Source organism: Natrix helvetica (genome assembly GCF_964273705.1).
Source record: "Natrix helvetica genome assembly, chromosome: 5".
Lineage (NCBI taxonomy): Eukaryota > Metazoa > Chordata > Lepidosauria > Squamata > Natricidae > Natrix > Natrix helvetica.
The window spans coordinates 45,483,402-45,507,348 of NC_138551.1; the positions used below are offsets into that span (position 1 = coordinate 45,483,402).

At 40.4% G+C, this 23,947-nt stretch overlaps 1 protein-coding gene across 2 annotated transcripts in view; it reads right to left on the reverse strand.

Annotated features, from left to right (window-relative positions):
* Positions 1–23,947, reverse strand: part of VPS8 (VPS8 subunit of CORVET complex) — a 99,285-nt gene that overhangs the window by 18,844 nt on the left and 56,494 nt on the right. For both annotated transcript variants that reach the window (XM_081955372.1, XM_081955371.1), the window contains exons 35-42: positions 17,221–17,267; positions 14,527–14,668; positions 13,169–13,258; positions 12,540–12,582; positions 12,188–12,291; positions 11,065–11,137; positions 10,126–10,208; positions 2,304–2,384 (exon numbers count right to left, since the gene is read on the reverse strand). In XM_081955372.1, the coding sequence (XP_081811498.1) occupies positions 2,304–2,384; positions 10,126–10,208; positions 11,065–11,137; positions 12,188–12,291; positions 12,540–12,582; positions 13,169–13,258; positions 14,527–14,668; positions 17,221–17,267 (663 nt within the window). The remainder of the gene's footprint in view (positions 1–2,303; positions 2,385–10,125; positions 10,209–11,064; positions 11,138–12,187; positions 12,292–12,539; positions 12,583–13,168; positions 13,259–14,526; positions 14,669–17,220; positions 17,268–23,947) is intronic.

Sequence of the window (23,947 nt, forward strand, 5' to 3'; positions counted from 1 at the left end):
CTGTTTTGAAGGACATGCAGTATAGCCTTAGAAACTCTTCTCCTACTTATGAGAGTGAATGTTTGTTCTCCAAGCTTGTAGGTTGTTTCCGAACATTTTATTACCAGGCTAGGTACCATCTTCAGTGGAATTTAGGGGATGTCAGTGTCTACTTATGTTTTTTGAATCCTTGTGTTTATGATGGCTGACACAGGATGAGATTTCTTGTTTGAGGGTTGTTTCATAGGAGGCGATTGTAAGCCTATTGTACTTCTGGGACGACTGATGATAAGGCAAATATATAAAGAAACGAAGGAAAGACTGAAAGGATATAGTTGCTAGAATATTAGGCAAGAAATCTGTAGTTGATAATTACTTACACACATACAAAACAAATCAGTTTCCTTTACTATAATTTAGATCTCTGTTGGTAGAGGCAGAATCATTGACAAACATCCTCCTAAATGGTACTATTTTATTTAAAGTAAAATGTTACTAAAGACCTGAGGGTAAACAAACACCTTTTTCCTACAAATGGATAGCTTCATCCTTCTTAAGGAATTGAAGAGGATGTAGTTGATCCACAGTTCAAGGAATCTTAAATTAGCTCTTCACAAAAATAAGGATGCATTGCACCCAGACTCCTTTAAGCCTGAGAAGTGAGAATAAAAACTAAAGACCCAGTGAGTGTTGGAGAGGAAGAAGGAAGAGAAAGAGAGATGATCTGAAAAGAAAAAGAGGGGGAACTGGCAGATTTCTAAAGGGAGATCTGTGCAATTCACTCAACTCCATCCATTCCATTCAGAGGAGATAAAGATCCTCTCTCAAAAAAAAATCATAAACACGTCCAAGGCCAAATATTACTAGATGAAAAACAGTCCTTCACTGATTAAATATTTCAGCTGATAATAAAACCCATAAATTGTTTTTAAGTAGATAAGATAAGCAAGTATACATCTTATTTATTTAATATGGTACAGTGTACAATTCTAAAACTTTTCACCTTAAATCAATTTCTATCACCAGGTTTGGAAATAATAAAAAGCTGTACTTGGATATAAAGATACTGAAATCCCACTTTTCAGCAATACAAAAAATAGTAAGGAATCAGGAAACTGCATTTAGGAACTGAATATTTACAGGCTCTCTAAATCACCTATTGAAGTTCAATGAATTTCATCTTTTCAAGGACAGCTTTTCAAATCCCAGTTCAATGGCAAGAACACAATATTCAGCTGAATGTAACCTTGCTATAAGTGGCAAACAAACAACTAGGGTTTGAGAGAAATAATGGTGCCTTGCTTTCCTACAATCTTGTTTTTGCTTTTAAAAATCTAACCACACAGCTCTTTACAAAAAGGGAGATACAGTAGAAGTAGAATTTAATTCTGAAAAATTAGAACTTAGAATGCAATTTGTTACGAATGCTATTTGTTATTCTGTCTGCATTGATAAATAGAAGATGGTAGGCAAAGTCAGAGTTACTTCATCAAAGATGATGCTGGCAAAAGATATTGCCGTAGTTTACCTTGAGATTATTTAATGTGAATACCCAGGTAACTGCTCATATCAACCCAGGATCAGCACTGGGTATAGGCACATACTGGATGGTACAAGAATTTACCATAGTATAGCACTTCCAAATGCGTGGTGATTTGCTTAATTGGTGTCCAGGAAGAATCAAGACGGAATTCACATAATTATGAATTGGCCTAATTTACACTTAATGAACCAAATATATTCATCTGAACATAGTTATGTTACTAAATTTTACACTGCAGTTTTCCAAGTAAGGTACGTATTGGGAGGAATTGCAGCTCAAAATAATAATTAATAATTTGAATTTATTAGCCGCTCCCTTTCCAGGCAGGACTCGGGGCGGCGTACAATGGAACATATAGAACCTAACACATGTGTACAAACACATAAACATACATATATACAAAGACATACATGCACGGAGGAGGTAACAAATTACAACATTTAGACAATTAAAAATCACCATTAACATACCCCAATTGTAAAAACCCAATGTACAATTAAAATTTAAAATTTAAAAAGACAGTCAAATCAATGCAATCATTGCAATGACACAGATGGGACAACTTTGTGCAGAAAATACCTGTATACTATAGAAAGCAAAAGACAAATACAATATTAACTGACAAGTTAATTATGTGGTTTTAGGTTGCTAAACCTAAACCTTAGGCTGGTTAAACTTAAAACTCTTAGAAGCTGATAAAGAACAAAGAAGAACAAACTCTAAATCTTGGACAATGGCAATTTTAATCAACAAGAAAAAAAAATCCCCACCTTCTACTTACCTGCTCATAGTTAAAGCTGTCTAGCATACCCAGCACAAGACCCTGAATTTCTCCAAGTTTTCCTCTTCCATATACTGGATCCTGTGTGAAGGTTATTAGAAAATGATCAACATTAATTAAAACAGATAAAATGAAAGCTTGACTGTTAAAATATTTTTTCCTCTAACTACAATGAAACAAATGTTATCTTATGTCTCATCCAATAAAATTCCCAACCTCCGGTCCTTCCGGCACGCCCTAAAAAGTTGGTTTTTCCAGCAAGCCAGGCCTGGCCTGAATAAAATAAATTATTAATTTTAATTGTTAATTTTAATTTAATTTCTAAATCTCATTGTAAATGTCTATTGGGTTTTTTGGATATTCTATTTAATCTTTCTTTTAACTTTTGTAATATGTGTTTTAATGTTGTACGCCGCCCTGAGTCCTTTGGGAGAAGGGCGGCATATAAGTACAATAAACCTAACCTAACCAAACCTAAAACTGATAGAATGCAAGAGATAAACAGAGCTATAATTTCTAAAGGGAGTTCAGTTCCCCCCCCCCAACAAAACAGTTTAGAAATCTGCAGAAGATAAATTCAAAAGGGGAGGGTTTTGGGAAGAGAGATTAAATCTCCCTTCATGGATATGCACATGGTTTTCTACTAGTAAAGGCTTTGTTAGAACCCTGTAACAAAAATAATGCTCCATCAGAATGTTTATGTAGATTCTCATGACCTGCATGGTTGTCCCAAAGATGCTTTTTCAAGAGGCAACTGGACTTTCTGGTTTTTCTTTGAAGATGTTTCGCTTCTCATCCAAGAAGCTTCTTTGTGTCTTGGGTAAGAGCTAATAGTTGAAGAAGCTTCTTGGTGGAGAAGAGAAACATGATCGAAGAAAAACCGGAAAGTCCAGTTGCTTCTTGAAAAAGCACCTTTGGGACTCCATCAGAATATTTAAGATCCTGCATGAGGTCACTTTGAATTAGTTCTGCTGTAGAAGAATTGTATCAAAACTTACTTTGGGGGTTTTCTAGTCTCCAATGAACTTGCTTTACCAGAGAAGGGAAATGCAATAGCGCATTTCCTTTCAGAGGTATTTCCTTGCCAGATTTCTCAATGCCCTCAATAATGACAGAGCTTATAATATACTGCCTTCACTAGAAAAGCTAGGATACATTCAGAGATGTATTGGCTCATGTTGAAAATAACTCTCGCTGAACTGTACAGCACAATCAAGTTTCATCACAGGAAATGTTTTATGACATTTTGTATTATGCCTGCAACGTATATGGAATCTACCTTACAAATATTCTATTACCTAAATTATCCTATATGCTTTCAAAATGCCTTGTCTTTTGCTGCATCTTCTCCTCTCAATGTACAACTTAGTGCTGCAGTATTAAGACATAGATAATCGGTCTTATCGCTTGAACAAGTTCTAAAAAAGGGAGACCTATTTTTTTTTATTAGAAATGCATTCTTTTTTAAATCCCTCAATATATTCCAATGGCAATTAAGTTTTTTAAGGCTGGGGAGTGGGGTCATATCTGGTTTTAAATAGATACTTTCCATTCTATATTTTTCAGCATGCATAATTTAAAAGCAGCAACTTAGAAAGTACATCGTGCTGCAACACTATATAAATTATGGAGAACAACTGGGAAATCTGAGCTCTTAGTGCAGCATGTACCTGATCCTGACATACAGCAAACTATTTTTATCTGCTAGAGAGCCAACTACTTTTTGGAGATGCTCTCCAAAAACAGAATATCCTCCAAAAAAATATGTCAAAGAAAAACATAGACTTACTAGAGAATTAAAGACAGAAATGTAAAGAAACAACCAATTGATGACATACTTTTGCATTTATAGATCATTTCATTTATTTTAAAAATAAATATAGTGTTAAATTGTTTGGTCAAGGTTATTATAGTACACCATAGCAGGTAGCAGCCTAAGTCAAATTTTGCTGCTCTTGTACAAACTAATTAAAACCAGACCGTCCCACAAAGGGCCAATGACTAGAAAACCTCAAGACTGTGTCAAACTTGATTTCATTGAGGGCCGCATCAGTGTTGTTTGACCTCAGAAGCCGGGGTGGTGGCGGCCATCTATACGGCACTCGTGTCAGGGGTGCTTGTGGTGGCCCGAGAGCTCTGCCAGAGAAAATGTGGTGTTTCCAGGGTGGCTTTGTGTGTCAGATCTAAGCACCCCATGGGCCAGATACAGCCCCTGGGCCTTGAATTTGATACCCCTGCTGTAGACTGTAAGAGTTTTCCAAGTCATCAAAAAAAGATCTTGGACAAAGGCAGGGGCAAACTACTTCCATATACTTAGCAAGAAAATATGAAGGTATTCACAAAGTCACCATTAATCAAGCTTGATTGAAAGGAAAGAGCTTTTGGGAAGAGTGGGAAATGAATCCCCAATAGAAAGCAAATCAGCTAAATGACTCTTTTAAATGGCATGACATTAATGGCATGACATTCACATTTCTGATATTGTACTGATCATTTGAGCCTTGATGGGAAATTAAAATAAGAATTATAAAAGGAAAATGGGCACAGCTGCTTATTACAATGATGTTGAACATGAATATATGTAAGAGAGAGTGTGAAGGTAGGAGCCATCTCCAATTCCAACTTTTCACAAGCACAGATAAGATTTTCCTTTTTAAAAAGTTCCTTAGCTACCAGGTAATGGAAGTAAGGCTTGACACATGCCTAATTATTATACGGCTGCCTTAAATGTCCAGTTACTCAATTTTTTAGTTGCTGTTGCTACTCTTCAATTGTTAATTGTGTTTTGTTTTTTAGGTTGCAGAAAGTGTTATTCATTATAACTTACTCATCACCTGAATTAAACTGTAATACTACTTAACTTATAACTTGTTATGTTTTTATAGCAATTCTGTTACAGTACTCCTTTCATACTGTCTCATATTCTCATAACTTATAAACAAATTATATATGTTACAGTTTTTAACTCCCTAATTTTAATGTTTTTACATTGTAATGGTCAAAGATCAAGAAACTGTATTGAATGAGAGAAGCACACTGAGTTGGGCTGAATTATAGCAAGAGAATGAATAACACTAGAATTGCAAAACAAATAAAGGAACAAAGGCAAAATAGACCAAGATGGGATTTCATATGAATCTATGAAAAAGGGAAAGATCAGATATTTCAGGAACAAAAGTTACTGTATGAAGTGGTGAAAACAAGGAGAATTTGCAAGTATAGTAAATATGGAGACGCATATTGAAACAGGGCAGAAATCAGTTTTAGGTGTGCTTCCTTTTCTTATTCTTATCTAATGTTTTCAATTTCCTTTGATTATTATTTGTTATTCCTTTAGTGCATTCTGTATAATACTGTTTGAAAGAGAATAGCATATTTACGTACATTAGATAAAGCAACAATGCAGTGTAAAATCATAGATCAGATGTCAATCATTCATAACGTTCAACCGGCATTCAGATGATTCCTATTATTTTATTTATTAATTAAATAAATTATTAAATAAATAAATAATTAAATAAATAAATAGTGCTGCCAATCTCTTTATTGAGCAACTCTAGTAACCATAGTTTCCACAATGCAATAAGAAAATTCCTCTCTTTTTAAAAGTGCATATTATAAAATCTCTTTCTTATCAAATATAAACTTTTACAGTATGTTTCTGGGATTTTATTTGATGCAAAAAGATAATTAACATATATAATTCCCTTATTCATAGAACAGGCTCAAAGCATTTTTAGATAGCATGGTATTATGGTATATCATATGCATTTAATATATTAGATAAGTGCCAATATAATTATTTTCATCAGATCTGAGGGCAATAACAAAGGTGATGCTTTAGCAAGGTGACCTATGTTATTTTCTGAATATGATCATTAAACACGTAAACAGCAAAATGAACTGTAGGAAAAGACTTCCATTCTGTAAATATAACTGGAAACAGTTAACTGAACCCTTAATTACCGTGTTTCCCCGAAAATAAGACAGGGTCTTATTTTCTTTTGAACCCCCCCCCCCAAATTTTGCTTGGGCCTTATTATTGGGGGGGGGGCTTATTGGTTTGGGGTTGCCAGTTGGATGCTCTCTTGCGAGCGGGCACCCGAAGAGCCAGGCACAGCCTCAGGGGCAAACAGCAGGGGGCTGCCTCACGAGCAGCCGCCCAGCAATGCCCCTTTCCAGCCGGGCAGAGTGCCACTCACCGACCCAGTAATATCCCAAAGGCGCTAAGCCGCGTGGCGCTCTGCCCGGCTGGAAAGAGAGGTTGCGCGAGCACTTGTTCTGCCTCCAGCTCGCGTGCCTCCCTGCCTCAGCAAGCCCAACTCTCCCTGCAGGGCTGGGCCAGAGTGCTGCGGCTGCTGCAGCCTCACTGTCGCTACGCGGCTCCACTGCCGCTGCCCCACTGCCAACACTTTGCTCCGAGCATAACCGGCTTCCACTGCCGAGTCTTCTGCCGCTGACGGAAGACTCGGCAGCGGATCTCTGGAGTTTGGAAGCCGGTTATGCTCGGAGCAAGGCAGCGGCACGAGTGTGGCGGTGGCAGCGGTGGAGCCCTGGCCCAGTTCTGCAGGGAGAGTTGGGCATGGTGAGGCAGGGAGGCATGCGAGCTGGAAGCAGAACAAGTGTTCATGCAACCTCTCTTTCCAGACGGGCAGAGCACCACGCGGCTTAGCGCCTTTGAGATATTACTGGGTCGGTGAGTGGTACTCTGCCCGGCTGGAAAGGGGCATTGCCGGGCGGCTGCTGGTGAGGCAACCCCCTGTTCCAGCTGAGCACAGAGCCACCCACCAACCTAGCGGTATCCCAAAGGCGTCAAGCAATTTGAGCACCTTTGCCCCCCATCCCCCCAGCTCCTGCGGCCTTCCGCCTTCGGGATATTGCTAGGCTGGTGAGTGGTGCTCTGCCTGGCTGGAGCTCATTTTTGTATGCAAGTGGTTATATGCCCATAGAAAAAAGAGCTACATGACAATTTAAAATAAAACTATAACCAAAAATCAACTGAATTAAAAGATAGAATAACAGATATGTCTTGTCTTTTGGAAAGATACATTTCATTGCAGAAAACCAACAGTAAAGAGTGATTATGATGCTGCGATTAGACTCACAGAGTTTCATTTCTTCGCAGTATCAAATGAATAGCAACTTAACAAATATATTATCTACCCAGTTGTCATGAGACTTAGTATAATAAATCACACGCTGGGAAACTGAAACCCCCCACAAAGCAATTATATGGAAATATAAACTGGAAAGCCAGTAGGCTTTTGTTGGAATAGATTTATTTAATCACAAATCTGGCAATAAAACTGCTTTTTAAAATTTCATTTCCAGCAGGAAAAATGATTTAGTAAGAAGTACAAAGTTTTCCAATAAAAAACAAAATACTTTTGACAAAAGTGAATGTTCTTGAAATGAAAATGTTATTGGATAAAAACTGACAAATAAAATTCTTGTACTACATCTAAAAGGCAAACAGACCTTACTGAAATATGTTCTGTTTATTCTGTGCTTCAGTTCAGCATAGAAAAGAAAAATAAGGAAACTACACCTCAGGTTTTCTTTAACTCACAGGTGGAGTAGTCATTGGCAAAGTGTTAAGAAAGCAATTAACACAGTTTTGAATAGATACTTTGAATTTCCAAAGAAGAGATTAAGCAGTATCTTTGATCTTTCCATGCCCCAACACAGATGCTATTCAAGATAATCTTATTATTTTATAGATAAAGGAATTGTTTTATGCTAGGGCAGATTTATGTATCTCCTTACTCCCGTGTTATCATGTTTTGATGAGCTTTGGCTTTTCAAATCTTCATACAGAGGTCTTTCATTTCACCAGATTTACTTTCTTTTTAAATTGATATATCAGGAACAGGAAGCATGTGCTCTATTTGTTATTTTGAAAACTCACATGCCAAAAAAATATAAATTAAAAAATATGCTGAGTTTCAGTCCCAATTAAGCTTTAAAATTTTTAGTTACATTAAAATTCTCATTTGGACGAATTCTGAAATTAATTCCTACAAAGCCTACATAATCTCCTCAAAATTCCAATCTGTTACAAATACGTCTGATTAAGTTTTTGTTTTCCTACTGTACAAATAATCATTTATCTAATCTCTTCTACCACTTTACTCAGCAAATCAGATGCAAAACAGTATACAGAATACCAGATTTGGAAGCGCTGAGTGCCCAAACCGAAACGTGCGTGCATGCATATTCATGTGCCCGCGACGAAGCACCGGAAACCCAAAGACCAGCTGGCCTCCGTGCGCATGCCAGTTTTCGGGGCTGTTTTGGGGGCTGTTTTCAGGCCATTTTTCGGGCTATTTTTAGGCCATGAAATGCTCCCCAAAATGGCCTGAAAACAGCCCTGAAAATGTCCCCCAAAATTGCCTGAAAATGGCCCGAAAAACAGCACTGAAAACAGCCTGAAAAAAGGCCTGAAAGCATCCCCCAAAACGGGCTGTAAACGCCCCCAAAATGGCTTAAAAACAGCCCAGGAATGGGCCTTCTTTTTGGCTGGTTTTCAGTGCTCCAGCGCCCCCAAAGAGCAGCTGATGATGGTGCGTGTACCCACAGAGAGGGCTCTGTGTGCCACCTGTGGCACATGTGCCATAGATTCGCCGCCATGGGCCTATACCATTCTAGGCAATTAAGTCAACAGTCAATGGCTTCATAGCCAACCATCAACACCCCAATCAACTACTAAAAAGCCACACACAATCAGGAACCATATAAATATCACACATACAGAATAGCCCAAAGCACACACTCTGAGCATGGGCCCCAGCATGAGCCTGAAAGCTTGGAAGACTAAACATCAGGTCCCAGTGACTGATCCAGATTGGATCCTGCAACATTATCCTGGGACACGTATATTTGCCTTTATTTTTAATCCCTCCTTAAAAGTGATGGAACAGCCACAGCCTCTGAAGGCAAGCAGTTCCACTGATGAATTGTTCTCATTGTCAGGAAATTTCTCCTTAGTTCTAGATTGGATCTCTCCTTGATAAATTTCTATTTGTTACTTCTTGTCCTTTCCTTGGGTGCTTTGAAGAATAGGTTGATCCCTCTCTTCTGCGACAGCTCGTCAACTATTGGAAGACTGTTATCATGTCACCCTTCATTCTTTTTTTCATTACACTAGACCAGGGGTAGCAAACTCATGTTGTCACAGCAGTGTCACATGACATATTAGGACTTTTTCCCCCTTCACTAAACCGGTGTGGCCTGTGCGTGATGCATCCGGCCCGTGGGCCGGGAGTTTGACACCCCTGCACTAGACATACTCAATTCCTGCAAAGGTTCTACATATGTTTTAGCCCCCAATCATCTTTGTTGCTCTTCTCTGCATTCTTTCTAGATTCTCAACATTGTTTTTGTATCATGGTCACCAAAACTGAATGCAATATTCCAAGTAAAGTCTTACTAAGCAGTAGAAAGCAGCACTAACACTTAATGTGACCTTGATACTATCTCTGTTGATACAGCACACTGCTGGCTCATATTTGAGTGGCTGTCCACGAGGGCTCCTAGATCCCTCTTACAGTGACAGCTGTGGAGCTACATACTATTCATTCTATAATTGTACATTTGGTTTTTCTTGCCTAAGTATAAAACTTCACTTTTCTCACCATTGGATTGCATTTTGTTCAAAAGGTATGCAGTACTGTTCTGACATATATAGGTTATTTCCAATATCAGTATGAATTTGAAGCAATACCACACTTCAAATCAAGCAAAAGAAAATACAACATAACATGTAGCTTTACAATGCACATTAAGAGTTTTTAAGGTAACAATATTATTTGCAACAACTCACCTGTAGGATTCTCTGCAAAATTAATGGCAGAGCAATGAACGTTGTCATATTGTTCAATACTTGCATTGTCAAGTTCTTCAAATCTAAAGAACAAATATGACAATAAAACTCATAGCAATGAATTTGATTTAAGTCTGTAATTTTTGTATCAATGGTGAATACAATTAAGAGGAATGATGTATGTGGCTAGTGATGCTTTCCTTTTGTGAATAATTGAACTGGAATCTCTTCAGTGTCTTAACTCAGGGGTAAGCAGCCTTCTTGGCAGCAAATAGCAAATGTTTTACAGGATCATGCAACACAAAAATAATGTTAAATATTTAAAATGTAAAAGTTTTCAGTGATCTCACTACTGAGATTTGTGGAACTTCACATGATAATGCTGAAAGCTGAAATCTTACACAATTTCATTTGAGAACACTGACATTTTGCAAGATATGGTGATACTATGAGATGTTGGGTACTTTTAAAAATGTTTAAAATTAAATTTGCATTTAATTTTAGCATTTTTACGGTGTCCTCCAATACCTCACCTAATTGCATTTGAAATCAGTGATGTTTTCAAAAGGATTTCCCCAAATTAAAATTACCTTTGGAAAGGTAGACTAACTTAAGTATCACTTAGGTAAAATGAATAATGTAGGGATTTTATAAATAAATAAACTCAATAGCTACATTTAAATGCAAAAGAAGATAACTCCAGAAACTTTACTGATGAAAAATGTTGCCAAAACCATGCTTCAAATATTTAGTCATAGCAGACTCAAATTCATGATTTTATCCCAGAAAGGAAAAAGTAAAGAAATGTTATTTAGAAATATATTCCTGATATTACATACAAGTGAATTGCTCAGTAGCAAAATTAATTCACAGCTTTCTTGTTATTTGTCGTTTTGTCTTGGATATCTCTTGGACAAAAAAGGAGACAAACATGCTTACATTCAGAGTAACGGGGTAGCAGTGCAGATCTTTGGGGTGACAACATTGCCTCTAGGAGCGGAAACCACAGTGCCTAAAAACAAGAGGAATCTCAGAGTTGCACAAAAAATAACCTCCATCAGTCTCACACAAGAGTATCTTGCTTCTGTCCCTGGATGTGCCCAATGCCTGTACCTGCTGGAAAACAGCACCAACACCACTATAAACTGAAAAGGACATAAGTGCCTAGCTGCCCCTTGGGAAACAGACTTTCTCCCTCAGCTAAGTGATAAATGCAACATATCTCCCAACGTACTCTTCCTGTATTGGGGGAGGGCTATTTTAGAGCCTGCTGCTGCCATAATTTCCCAGCCTCCCAATTTGCATTGCATAATGCACCCAGGACATTGTGGTTGCAGACAATCTCAACACAATTTCTCTATCCCAGTCAACTTCACTGCTAACATTTCCCAGCACACCTTTTGGAATCAGGCCTAGTAAGACCAAGGCATGCTGATGTTAAGGTGCATTGGGGAGGATTCTGCTGTAGCAGGGGTGTCAAACTTGCGACGTCATGGCATCGTCACGTGAGAAATCACAACTTTTGCCCCCTTTGCTAAATTGGGTGTGGCCGTAGCCAGCGGGTGATGCATCCAGGCGACGAGCCGCGAATTTGACAGCCCCGTGCTATAGAATATATACCTAATGCAGTATGGCAGAGCCCAATAATTTTTCAATATTTCTTATTAAAATACAAATTAGCTTTCTCTGGGCTTTTTATAGGATAATGGAAGGAAAGTATTTCTAGTAAAGGAGAAAAATATGTTACATGGTTGTTATTTAAAAGACACACAGATCTCACATAGCTTTCTCTTCTACAGTAATTGAGTGGGATTACCTTAATTCAAACTCTTAGTTTCCTACCTTGTGAATCCAGAATGTGGATTACCAACAATAATACATCAGAAAGGCTTAGGGTTGCACTTATCTCAACAGGAAATATTATTATTGACTTTATAAAAAGGGTGATAGAAAAATAGATAAAATATATGAGTCTACAAATCTACCTTAATGTTACCAAAAAGTGACTTTATGGGAAACAAATGCATCCCTTTTAAAAGCCAGAGTATAAGGGAATACTTACTTCTCGCTCCTGCTGATTAAATTTGTGTGAATTCCTCTGGCAAAGTGCAATTGTTTTTCCTAAGGTATCTTCAATATCTTTTAGTAAAGGAAGTTGTGCTGAAACTTGGATTAGAGAGAAGCAGTAGTTAGAAATTATTTTGTGCTTAAGGCAATTAAAATATATATATGGAGGAGCATTAATCACATCAACGAGAAATGTGTGTTACATGTAATAGCTCTTTGGAAATGAGAAATAAAAAATAATAAATGTCTACAAAGCCTGGTATTGATTCTGACTGGATAGCACAAACATTTAATATAACATTGAATTTTGTTCAAAATGCACAAATAAATCTGTTCCTGAAACTTACTTTTATCTCCAGAAGTCAATGTTGAAAGCTTGCTTTGTAACCACTAAGAAAAAATATATATTTTGTGTTATTTGAATTCACATCACATTTTATAAGCTAACTATAAGAACCCATTCTATTCTTCTCTCATTCACTAAGACTTCCACATTTTCCTCAACTTTTGTAAGAATTGATCATATTTCTGTATAGTGGGCCACACTAGGGAGAGCAGTCGTTAAGAGGGGTCATCAAGTGGGGCATTTTATTTTATTTTCAACTGTAATGGGCAGGCTCCATTACGGTCGCTGAGGACTACCTATGCTCTAAGTAAGAACTTTAGTGACAAAGTGGCACTTCATATATTTACACACATATTAAATCTAACAGGTTTTACAAACATCTGTTTTCAATTTTAAAATTATGATCAGATGTGAATAAGAATAAGAATCATAAAAGCTTCTTCTAAAGATAAAAATCAACTTGGCAACTTAATTCAAATTTGGTAGCTATATACATTAAATCCAATGAATTCTAGATTTTTAATGCATTGACCACCCCCAATATTAATTTTTGATTCAGCTTAATTTTTTTTTTCTAAATAAAAAGAAAAAAAAATCCCCCTTGCCATTTCAGTTTCCGCTATGTTATACCTCAAGCATAATTAAGAAGGCACCAGGAATGTCATCTTTCTTTTCAAGCAAGTAAGAAGAAGCCTCATGGAGCTGATATTTTTGGGTGACCTGCATAAAATGCCAAACATTAATTTTAGTGATTTGTATACAGAAAACATTCACTATTTGGATATCCTGGATCGCCTCTGGGGGGATACAACCGTATCTCTCTCATTTTGCTAGACGTAAAATTTCCCTCACAATTAACCTTCTATATTTTTCATTACAGTAGAAGAAAGAGAAGCAAATTAAAGAGAAGGAATTTCAGATGCAAGATAACAATTTACAAAAGCTTAGCTACCGGGCATCATCCCTGATCCCTTTTCAATTGGTTTTTTTTCATTTTTCATGAATGAAGGCGAATATACATGTCCCATGATAATCTTGCAGGATCCAATCTGGGTCAGTCACCGAGAACAGAGGTTTCGTCTTTCAAGCTTTCGGACTCGTGCTGAAGCCCATCCTGCCAGAGAGAAGTTCCCTGGGGATGGGCTCCAGCATGAGTCCGAAAGCTTGGAAGACAAAACCTCTGGGACCCGGTGACTGAACCAGATTATTTTTTATAAATAATAAAAATATAAATATATAAAAGGAAGTTATACAGAACTCTGTAATATGTACCAACAATCTCTGGTGTCTTCCCCCTTATAATTTCAGATGCCTATCTTCATGATTCAGTAGTTGTTGTTTCCTGTAAATTCAACATTTTATTGCCATAAAAATATAACAAAATTTTGAAGCAAAAAAGGGATCATATCTTGAATGGACAAAGCTTTTGCTAAAATTATACCAAGCAAAACAATGGTAATGTAACAAGTGCCTGCATAGAATTTTTGATAACTTAGATTGTCAGATCATGTTCAAGTTACATTGGCTTGGAAATTTCCTACTTAAAAACAAATATTTAGTGTAAACTAGTTCAAATGATCATAGTGAGGGAGTATGCCTCATCTCAAAGGTAGCACAGTTTCCTTTTGCCTAGTATTAGACATACACATATTAAAGATGAATATCTGAGTTTTGCAAGTCTGTATATGTACATTGATACAAACAGGTTTAGTTTCCAGAAAGGCTAGTACATAGGATTACTATAGGAGCTTGATAATGTTGAGTTCCAACTTCCATAGACAAAAGCTTAGATAAGCCCATGCTTCTCACATACAGTAGACAACAGAATAGGTTTGAGAGAACCGAACCATGTGGTGGAGATGGAGCCTACAATACTGCATTAACTGCTTAAAGAAAGATCATTGTGTAACAGTGTAAAATAATATAATTGATTTTAATAGGAGATCTTACAAAACTGAATCTAGTTTCATCCTATTCACACACATTACCTGAATTGTCTCTTTTAGCCTATAGGAGTCCAGGAACTTCAAGGTCTCTAAGACCTGGTCAGCATCATACCGACACAGCAAATCAATAAACTGTTCGGTAATAGAGGGCGAAAGCTGAAACAAATCTTGATTGATACCTTCCCTGAAATAACAAATATTTCTTAATACAAGTTACTAACATATCCTAAACACTTCAGATAGACATTACATGTCGAGATAAAATACATAAAACCATATTGAAACATATTCATATGCAGAAAAAATATGTATTAGAATTCATAGAATATAGAGTGTCCATAATTTTTCATGAGAACTCTATGGAAAATATATATAAAATTTCTTTCTCATCCTTATGGGTGGTATGTGTCTTCCTCAGTCTTTGTCAACTACTATGGGTTCTATGCAGTATTTCAGTTTTTCCTAGCTCTGCACACTTCTGGGCAGAGAGCCTTGATGTTGTTCCTGGGATCTGTTGGAGCTACTTTTCCAGTTTAGGAATCACAGCTTTGAGAGCTCCTACCACTACTGGGCCCACTTTGGCCTTTAATTTTCACACCCACTCTAGTTCTACCTTTAGGTCCTGGCACTTCTACAGTGTCCTTCCTTATACTGCTGATACCACTACTTCAGTCACTACTCCTGGTCTTTACTAGGTCCCTGCTCCTATAGATGTGATGCTTAGTGCCCGTTCTTGTGCTGTTAGGATCAGTGCTTCAGTGCTGTCTTTTAGTCCATCCCTTTCCAACCATTGGAAGAATTTCCCAGTGTCAGACACCTCAGTTATATGTCAAGAGTACATCCCATGCAGAATCTTGTCTTGCTAGGGCACTTACTCTCCTTGATCTTCATCCCACATCTGCTGTTGTCCCAGGCATTCTTTCAACATTCATACTTGGGTCCTGTCTTAGTGATGTACTCCTGAATGCTCTGAGGACAACGGCTTTGACACTCATCAGACCCTGCCTGCTCTCTCTGTGGATGGTGTATAGCCTCTGGTGATAAATGTTGGACTCAGTATGGAAGCCTCCATACATTGTGAGGAGCTTCCAGATCTTCACATTAGTCTCCCTGTCCTCCTTTGACCAGCTCACTATACTGGCAGGTATTTGATGACTGGCGGGGCATACTAGTTGATAGCATGGATCTGTAGCATTTTTATTACTTACAACCTTACCTTCTACAATACATGCCTGCTCATTTGCCTGTCTCAGAAACTGAGCTGAAATTAGCACAATGGATAGCAGCAATATCCATCCAAAAAACAACAGATAGATGGCTAAATAAGGGCTTGGCCACTCTTTAAAATGCACAACAACATAGGTGCAGAAGAAGAAAGGAGATGACTTGTTATATGGAATTGAATTTGGAGTGCTCAAAGTCTGTAGGATTGAGAAAATGGTATGATTGGCTTGTACTGATTTCTCTAAAACTGCGAGAAACCAAAGAATTTGGATTGTTAAATGATATACAAAAAAAAAAAAAAGACATCCAGGGAAGCAAATTGTGACTTAATTGTAATTTTGTTCAGGCAAACATAATAGCTGTATTTTAACAAAGTGAGGAAGTAATATAGATTAATTTTTAAGTTACTATAGACTTCACTAACTTGACATCTTCCCGATACGTTATAATTACAATACCTAAAATTCCTAGCAAGAGACATACTCTTTGCTATTGTTTGAGAAAAACGTAATAAGGAAGATATTAAGAACAGAAGATATTCCCAAGGAAAAATCTGCCTTCATTTCAGTGTATACATTATTTTATTAAAACAGATTTCATTCTAACAGCCTGTAGTCTTTGTAGCAGAGAATCTAACAACAGGGGGGGGGGGGGGGAAGCCTCTTGTGATGTAGTTATATTGAAAGGAATGGAATTACAAGGAGATTAGTTTGCAAGATTTAATTTAACTGAAAATCTGTTTTAAACTAGACATAAATTGGAATGGGCAAGGGAGCAATGCAGATCTATAGGATTGCTTTGGTGCTGTATATAAAGAAAGCCAAGAACATTTTTGCCCATGACCAAATGAGCAGTTATATCATTGCAGGTATCTCTCACAGCATTTAGTATCCCTGTAACAGAGTATACAAAACTGAGAGCCAACAGCACCCCTGACACGAAATGATTACAAATGGCTTTGTAAGATGCTTTCTGTTACTTATCAAAATTTTATAGTGCCTCGTATGGTAAAATCAAGTTCTTTTGCAAAGTGAGATGAAACTAACTCTGCAATAGTTGTGATATCTTATACAACAGCCATTTATAGTAACCTATGTATGAAGAATGTGATATATGACTTATTTTTCTTTCCTGGTGGTATGTATGATGTGATATTTATACTTGCTTTATAAAAAATGGAATTGCTTCCATACTCCATTGTAGCAGTATGGAAGTATTTATTACTATTGAGATTTCCAAGAAAAATCAATTGATTTCACTATTAAAATGGGTCCAAGAATCAGATAAACTGGATGACAGATGTCTTTAAAGACTCCTTGTAGATGGAGTATTAATTAATGACAATCATAATCAGATACCACAAAAGTCTAATGTATTTGATAAAATACCATTCCAAGCCACAAATTTGCTTCTTCACAATAGGATTTTTTATTTTTTTAAAAGCAAGTTTATAAGTTACAGCCAAACACCAATATAAATAATGAGATTTCAGGACTTAAAATGTATACATACCTTGGATCAAGGAGACTCTTCAAAAATTGGAAAAGCAAATATTCATCCTGACAAGAAAAGGTAGGAAAGTGTTTAAGATTCAACTATTTTTAATATTTTAACAGATTTAGTGATTCAGTCTGCTTATGAGTTCCCTATAAATTTGGTATACAGGTAATCCTCAACTTACAACAGTGACCTTTCACAGTTGCAATGGCGCTGAAGATGGGCGTTGGTTCTTACCTGATACGTTCATTTTCTGATAGAGACAGCAGCCAGGCTGAGTATGCTCCGTCCATTAACCAATCGGACTGAGTCTACACTTATGATGTCATCGGGCCCTTGTGGCTCCTCCCCAGTTTCAGATGAAGGAAAACTGTAGACTCAAGTGAGAATTGTGAGCAAAAAGTGAAAGTCTATAGTCACTGTATCTCTCTCCTCCGCACAAGGAATTCTCTCACGTGACCCATACCAGGGTGGGGCTGGCTGCTGTCTCTACGCTACCAGAAAATGAGTGTATCAGGTAAGAACCAATGCCCATTTTCCTGTTATCATAGAGACAGCAGCCAGACTGGGACATACCAAAGACTAGGCTGTCCGCTAGGGTGGGAAATTGTAAAAAAGGTCTGTTAGGGCACAAGCACTTGTTGTAGCACTCTGCGCCCAAAAGCCCGGCAGACTTCTTCCAAGGTGGCTTGAGTGGACCAAGCCGCAAATGTCGCGGCGCTGCGTGTAGAGTGAGTTGTAATGTTTGCAGGGAGCTGTATGGATTGAAGTTCATAAGACAGTTTAATACAAGCTCTTATCTAGCGCCCCAGACTAGACGATGAAGCCTTGGTACCCAAGGAGGCCTGGCGAAAGGAGATGAAGAGAGTTTCCGAGTAGCGGAACGAGGCGGTGCAGTTGATGTAGATCTTGAGGGCACAACGTATATCAAGAGTGTGCCACTTGCGCTCCCTCTTGTGATGGGGAGACAGACAGAAATCAGGTAAGGTCAACTCTTGACCTCGGTGGAACCAGCTATTGACCTTCGGTATGAATGTCGGGTCCAGTCTTAAGACAACTCGGTCTGGAAGGAACATGCACAAGTCATGGCTGACTGAAAGAGCAGCAAATCAGAAATACGTCTGGCTGAGGTTACAGCCACCAAAAACAGTGTTTTAAAAGACAACAGTTTCAAAGAAGTGGATCTCATAGGTTCAAAGGGCATGGAAGTCAAAGCCTCTAGGACACAAGGCAAGTCCCAAGTTGGATATCTATGTATGGCAAGGGGACGCAGGTTGGACGCTCCACGGAGAAATCTCCGGATCAAGGGGTGAGAAAGCAGATGTTTGGATGCCAGGCTATTCAGAACAGAGGCTAGAGTGGCCACCTGTCGGCGTAGCATGTTAGGGGTAAGTCCCTGATCAAGCCCCCTCTGCAGGAAGTCCAATATCTGCGGAATGGATGCCCTAAGTGGGTCAACAGTCTGGTTGGAACACCACAGAGCAAAAGTACGCCACGTGGCATCGTAAATGCAGTTAGTAGAGCTTCTGTGTGATGCCTGAATGGTAGCAATGACATTGAGGGAGATGTTATCACCTGTTAAGGCTTGCCGCTCAATCGCCATGCAGTTAATTGCAGCCACTGGGGGTCAGGATGACAAACTGACCCCTGGTGTAGAGACAGAAGAGACCGTGGGATGTGCCTTGGGATGGAGATTGACAGAGTCACCAGGTCAGCATACCAAGGCCGGCGTGGCCAATTCAGCGGTAGCCGCAACAGTTCTCCCTCCTGCTCCAGCATTTTTGAATTACCCTCTGAATGAGGGGAAGGGGAGGAAATGCGTACAGGAGACCCCTGGGCCACTGGCATCTGAGAGCGTATACTCCTTCTGCCATGTGGTCCATGAACCTCGAGTAATACCTGGGTAGCTGGTTGTTGTCAGCCATTGCGAACTGGTCTAGGACTGGGAGGCCGAACCGTAGTGTCAGTCGATGGAAGAGTCTCGGATAGATGGTCCACTCCGCCTGATCTATCGTTGTCCGGCCCAGCCAGTCTGCTTGGACGTTGGAGACCCCCACGATGTGTTCTGCCCTGAGAGATAATAGGTGAGATTCCACCCACTGGCACAACAGGTTGGATTCCTGCATCAAGGACCAGGAACGAGTTCCCCCCTGTCTGTTTATGTGTGCCTTGGTTGTGGTATTGTCCGTGAGGACTAATATGTGATGGGCCTGAACTCTGTGGTGGAAGTGTCTGAGGGCGAGGCTAACCACCCGCAATTCTAGCCAATTTATGCTGTTCTGGCTCTCTTCGAGGGACCACTGATCCTGAGCCTCTAGGTCTTGCATGTGTACCCCCCATCCTGTCAGTCTTGCGTCCGTCATAAGGGTGAGATGGCACGGCTCTGTGAACAAGGTCCCTTGCAAAATTGCCGGGGACTGCCACCATTTGAGAGAGTGTAATACCTGTCTGGGAAGGGGGACCCCTGAGAGGAGAGCTGATCCTGTCGGCCTTTTGATGTGGAAGCATGAACCATTGAAGGCTCCTGCTGTGAAACCTGGCCCACGGGACAATCCCGAAGCAGGATACCATCTTGCCCAAGACTTGGGAGAGAAGAAGAAAGGATGCCTTGCGTAGATGTAGCACCTTCCTGAAAGTTCACTCAGACTGAGAATACAGTCATTGGATAGGAACACCCTCTCTGCCATAGTGTCTATCAAGACCCCAAGGTGAAGGCGAGTGCTGGGAACGAGGTGGCTCTTTTTGAGATTCACCCCAAGCCCGTGATTCCGCAAGGTATGAATGGTGAGGGCGAGATCTCTTTCTGCCTGAACTGGAGATCTGGACAACAAGAGGATGTCGTCCAGGTAACAGAGAATCCGAACTGGGGATGACCTGATGTGGGCAGCTAGTGCTGCCAGTACCTTTGTGAATACCCTGGGGGAAGAGAATAGACCGAACGGAAGAGCTCGGTACTGGAAGTGCCTCCCTCCATAGGAGAAGCGGAGATATTTTCGGTGGTCTATGAAGATGAGGACGTGAAGGTAAGCTTTGGTCAAGTCTACCGACTTGAGGAAGTCACCTTTCCTGACCGCCTAGAGGATGGTGTGCAGAGAATGCATTTTGAACCGCCGATAGACAATGTGGCAGTTCAATGTTTTTAGATCTAAAATTGCTCTCCATCCCCCAGAATTCTTCAGTACCACAAACAGGCGGGAATAAAAAACCTGCCCTTCCTGATGGGGAGGAACCAATTGGATGGCCCGGATCTCCAACAGGTGCTGAATGGCCTGCAAGGACACCGAGAGACCGGGCACGGCACGAAGTGTTCCTGGGGAATGGAGAGGAATTCCAGCATGAGACCAAATTTGACAGTTTTGAGTACCCAATTGTCTGTTCTGATCTTCTCCCAGCGGTGGGCAAAGAACACCAGGCGGCCTCCGATCGAAAGAGAGTCCAGATAGTCATTTCCTATGTGAAAAATGGCGGTTGCCTCCTCCACGGTAAGGTTTCTTGGAGGGGAAACGCTGTGTGTTTCTACTGGACCTGTCCTGGTGAGATCCTTGCCTGGGATTGTAGGATTGGCGTTGTGGATGGGGGAAGGAAGGTCCCCCATTCGTCGGTCGAAAAGGGCGACCTCCTATAGAAGGGAGCGGGCCGACTGTCCTGTTTCTTGTAGATGGATGAAACGACCTTGCGCTTGTCTTTAGATTCTGTGAGGTAAGGGGCTAAGGGATTACCAAATAATTGGGTGCCACTGAATGGGGAGGCTGCTAGGCGCCACTTGGTACGGACATCCACTTGAGCCAAGGCAGACACCTGGCTGTGGTTTAGAAGCGAATCTAGCAGCATTAACGGAAGAATCAGCCGCAAATTCAACCGCTGGCCTGATCTTATTGAGATCCCTGTGTGATCTAGTGTCAGTAGGAGCGATGTGCTCCTGAAGCTTTTCAATCCAAACCAAGTTTGCCCTGGAGAAAAAGGAAGTGGCCGTAGAGGCCCTAACAGCCCAGGCCCCAGTCTGATAGTTTATGACTAAGGTTTGATCTGACCTTTTCTCCTCAGGCTTGAGAACCTCCTCAGGGGCTCCAGAGACCACAGTAGGTGAAGACAAGGCTGCAACCGGTGCGTCCACTGGGGGAGTCTCGAAGAACTTGGTGAGGTCTGGTGCAATGTTGTAGAGACGTTTGTCAAGGTTGGTTGACTGTGGGCCTGTGCCTGGAGACTCCCACTGCTTCCGGATGACGTTCAGGAATATCTTGGGAACAGGAATCACCTCTTTTTCTACTGTGGGTTCCACTGGGACCCTCAGTTGAAGCCGGTTCTGCTGGTTTATCCTGTGATGTAGAAGCTGAAGCAGAAGATGGTAGGTTAGCAGCTTTAATGGCCTTAAGTAGAAGGGACTCAAAACGATCAGTTTTGAATAATCCGGTAAAGGCAGGGGTATCTGGGGTGACCACCTCGTCATCAGACAGGTCTGAGTCCCACAGGTTATCTTGCTCCCTGCCAATTGAGGCCTGAGAAGTAGAGGCAGAGGGATCAGGTTGCTGAGCCGCAGCAGAAGATTTATGCTTATGGCCATGTGATGGAGCAGGTTGGGGTTGCTGTTGTAGGCCAGCAGCCATGACCTGTTTAATGATTTCAACAATGATGGTTGCCATATCAGCAGGAGAGGTGTACATGGTGTGGGGGCCCCCAGAGTCATGTGTAACCGGGAGGGAGCCTGTTCAAAGGTGCGCTCTCTATTGAGAGGGACCTCAAACAAATTGCCTCTGTTGTCAGGTTCCATTGAAGACGAGGACTCCGAAGAAGACAATTCCCCTTCTGAATAGGCCCGGGGGGGGGGGGGAAGGTCAGGGCCCATGGGAGGCAAGACAGGTGGAGCTGGGGACGCCACTTGGTGATCCTCGGAGGGAGGGAGGGAGGGAGGGAGGGCTGGGCAGTTAGAATATGTTGTTGTTTTTGGGCCCTCTGAAATTCTTTCTCAAGGGCCTTCTGCCTGCGCTCTTCTGCCCTGATAGTCGCTTTAGAGATCTTGGGGTTTACTCCTGAGGAAGGGGCCTCTTTGGCTTGCCTCTTCCTGCTGCTCTTTGCCCCTGATGGCCCTGCCTCCTCTAATCCTGCATTCATATCTGTAGCTGGATCAGCCATTTCCCTAAACATAAATCAACACCCCAATAAGATAGGCAATGCTCTCACCCGTTTGCTGGCCAGGCGCTCCTGATCCGGTCCACCTGGGGTGATCCCTCGTTGCTGGCCACTCCAAACGGCTGCTGTAGAGTTTGCACCTTTTTTAAAGCATCCAAAATGGCCGACTTTTTTTCTCTGAGGCTTTTCCAACCCTCAAAATGGCCGCCAGTATCTTCGTGGGCTTTTCCGACCTGCAAAATGGCCACCGATACTAAGTGTGGCCAGGCGATCTGCAGAATGGCCACCGGACTCGCCTGGAACCGCTGTGTGCAAAATGGCAGGTCGAGCGTCCCTCCGAGTGCCCAGAATCAAGCAGCGCCGCGGGGAAACAGCCGTGGAGCCAAAGCTCGTGAGCTGGCCGATCTGATTGCAAGGCAGGCTTCCTGAGTGAACTCGTGGCCACAGGCAATCAGACGGCTGAGGAGAGGCAGCCAGAGATCAGTTTCGAATTTCCCTCCAATTTGTAGAATAAAGGATTATTTAAGGAACCAATTTAAAGGAACAACAAATTTTGGGGGGAAAAATTCACCAATTAAAGATATAATTAAATAATTTGGAGGAGAGATCAATTCTCACAGCCAGTCCAGATTGGACTGAGTCTGAAACTGGGGAGGAGCCACAAGGGCCCGATGACATAAGTGTAGACTCAGTCCGATTGGTTCATGGACGGAGCATACCCAGTCTGGCTGCTGTCTGTACGATAACAGGAAAAAAAGTGACTTTAGACCGTTTTTCACATGACTTTTGAAACATCCCCATGGTCACGTGATCAAAATTCAGACACTTAGCAACTGACCCATATTTATGATGGTTGCAGTGTCCTCGGGTCATGTGATCACCTTTTGTGACCTTCTGACAAGCAAAGTCAAGGAGAAGTCAGATTCACTTAACAACCATGTTACTAACAAATGCAGTGATTCACTTAACAAGAAAGTTCGTAAGAAAGAAAGAAATTTAACAAGAAAAGGCAAAACTCACTCTAAAAATGTTTCACTTAGCAACAGAAATTTTGGGCTCAGTTGTACTCGTAAGTTGAGGACTACCTGTGCTTGATCTATTATAAATATGAATGACATTCAGCAGTTACAGAACAGAATATTCCAAAGCATTAAATCCATTTAATATTCACTGGCTAAAGATAATCACATGTCTAGATTCAAAAACAGCTGCTTCTACAAGTACATTACATTATTCAACATCCTCAAGCTATTTTAATTTGGTACAAACAGCAGGTATTCAAATATATGGCAGCATAACTCAGGCTTCCCATTACAGCCACTGTCTGTCACAGAACAACTGGAAACTGCTGGGAATTCTGGATGTGTTTAATCTTCCCTAAATATTGCATTATGTATCAGAAGAAAGCAGACCCATTTTAATGCAACTTGTTTGCTACTGCCAATGTTCTCACTGGAGGAACACCAATAAGCTTCAATCTATCAGTCTATTTTTTTTAAAAAAACATTCTTTTTAATAACTCAGTGGCGGACTTCTTTTATATATCTTCTTACCAAATTCCAAATACAAAAATTTGTTGAGAACCATCAGAGCTAGATATAATCAGAAAAGTGTT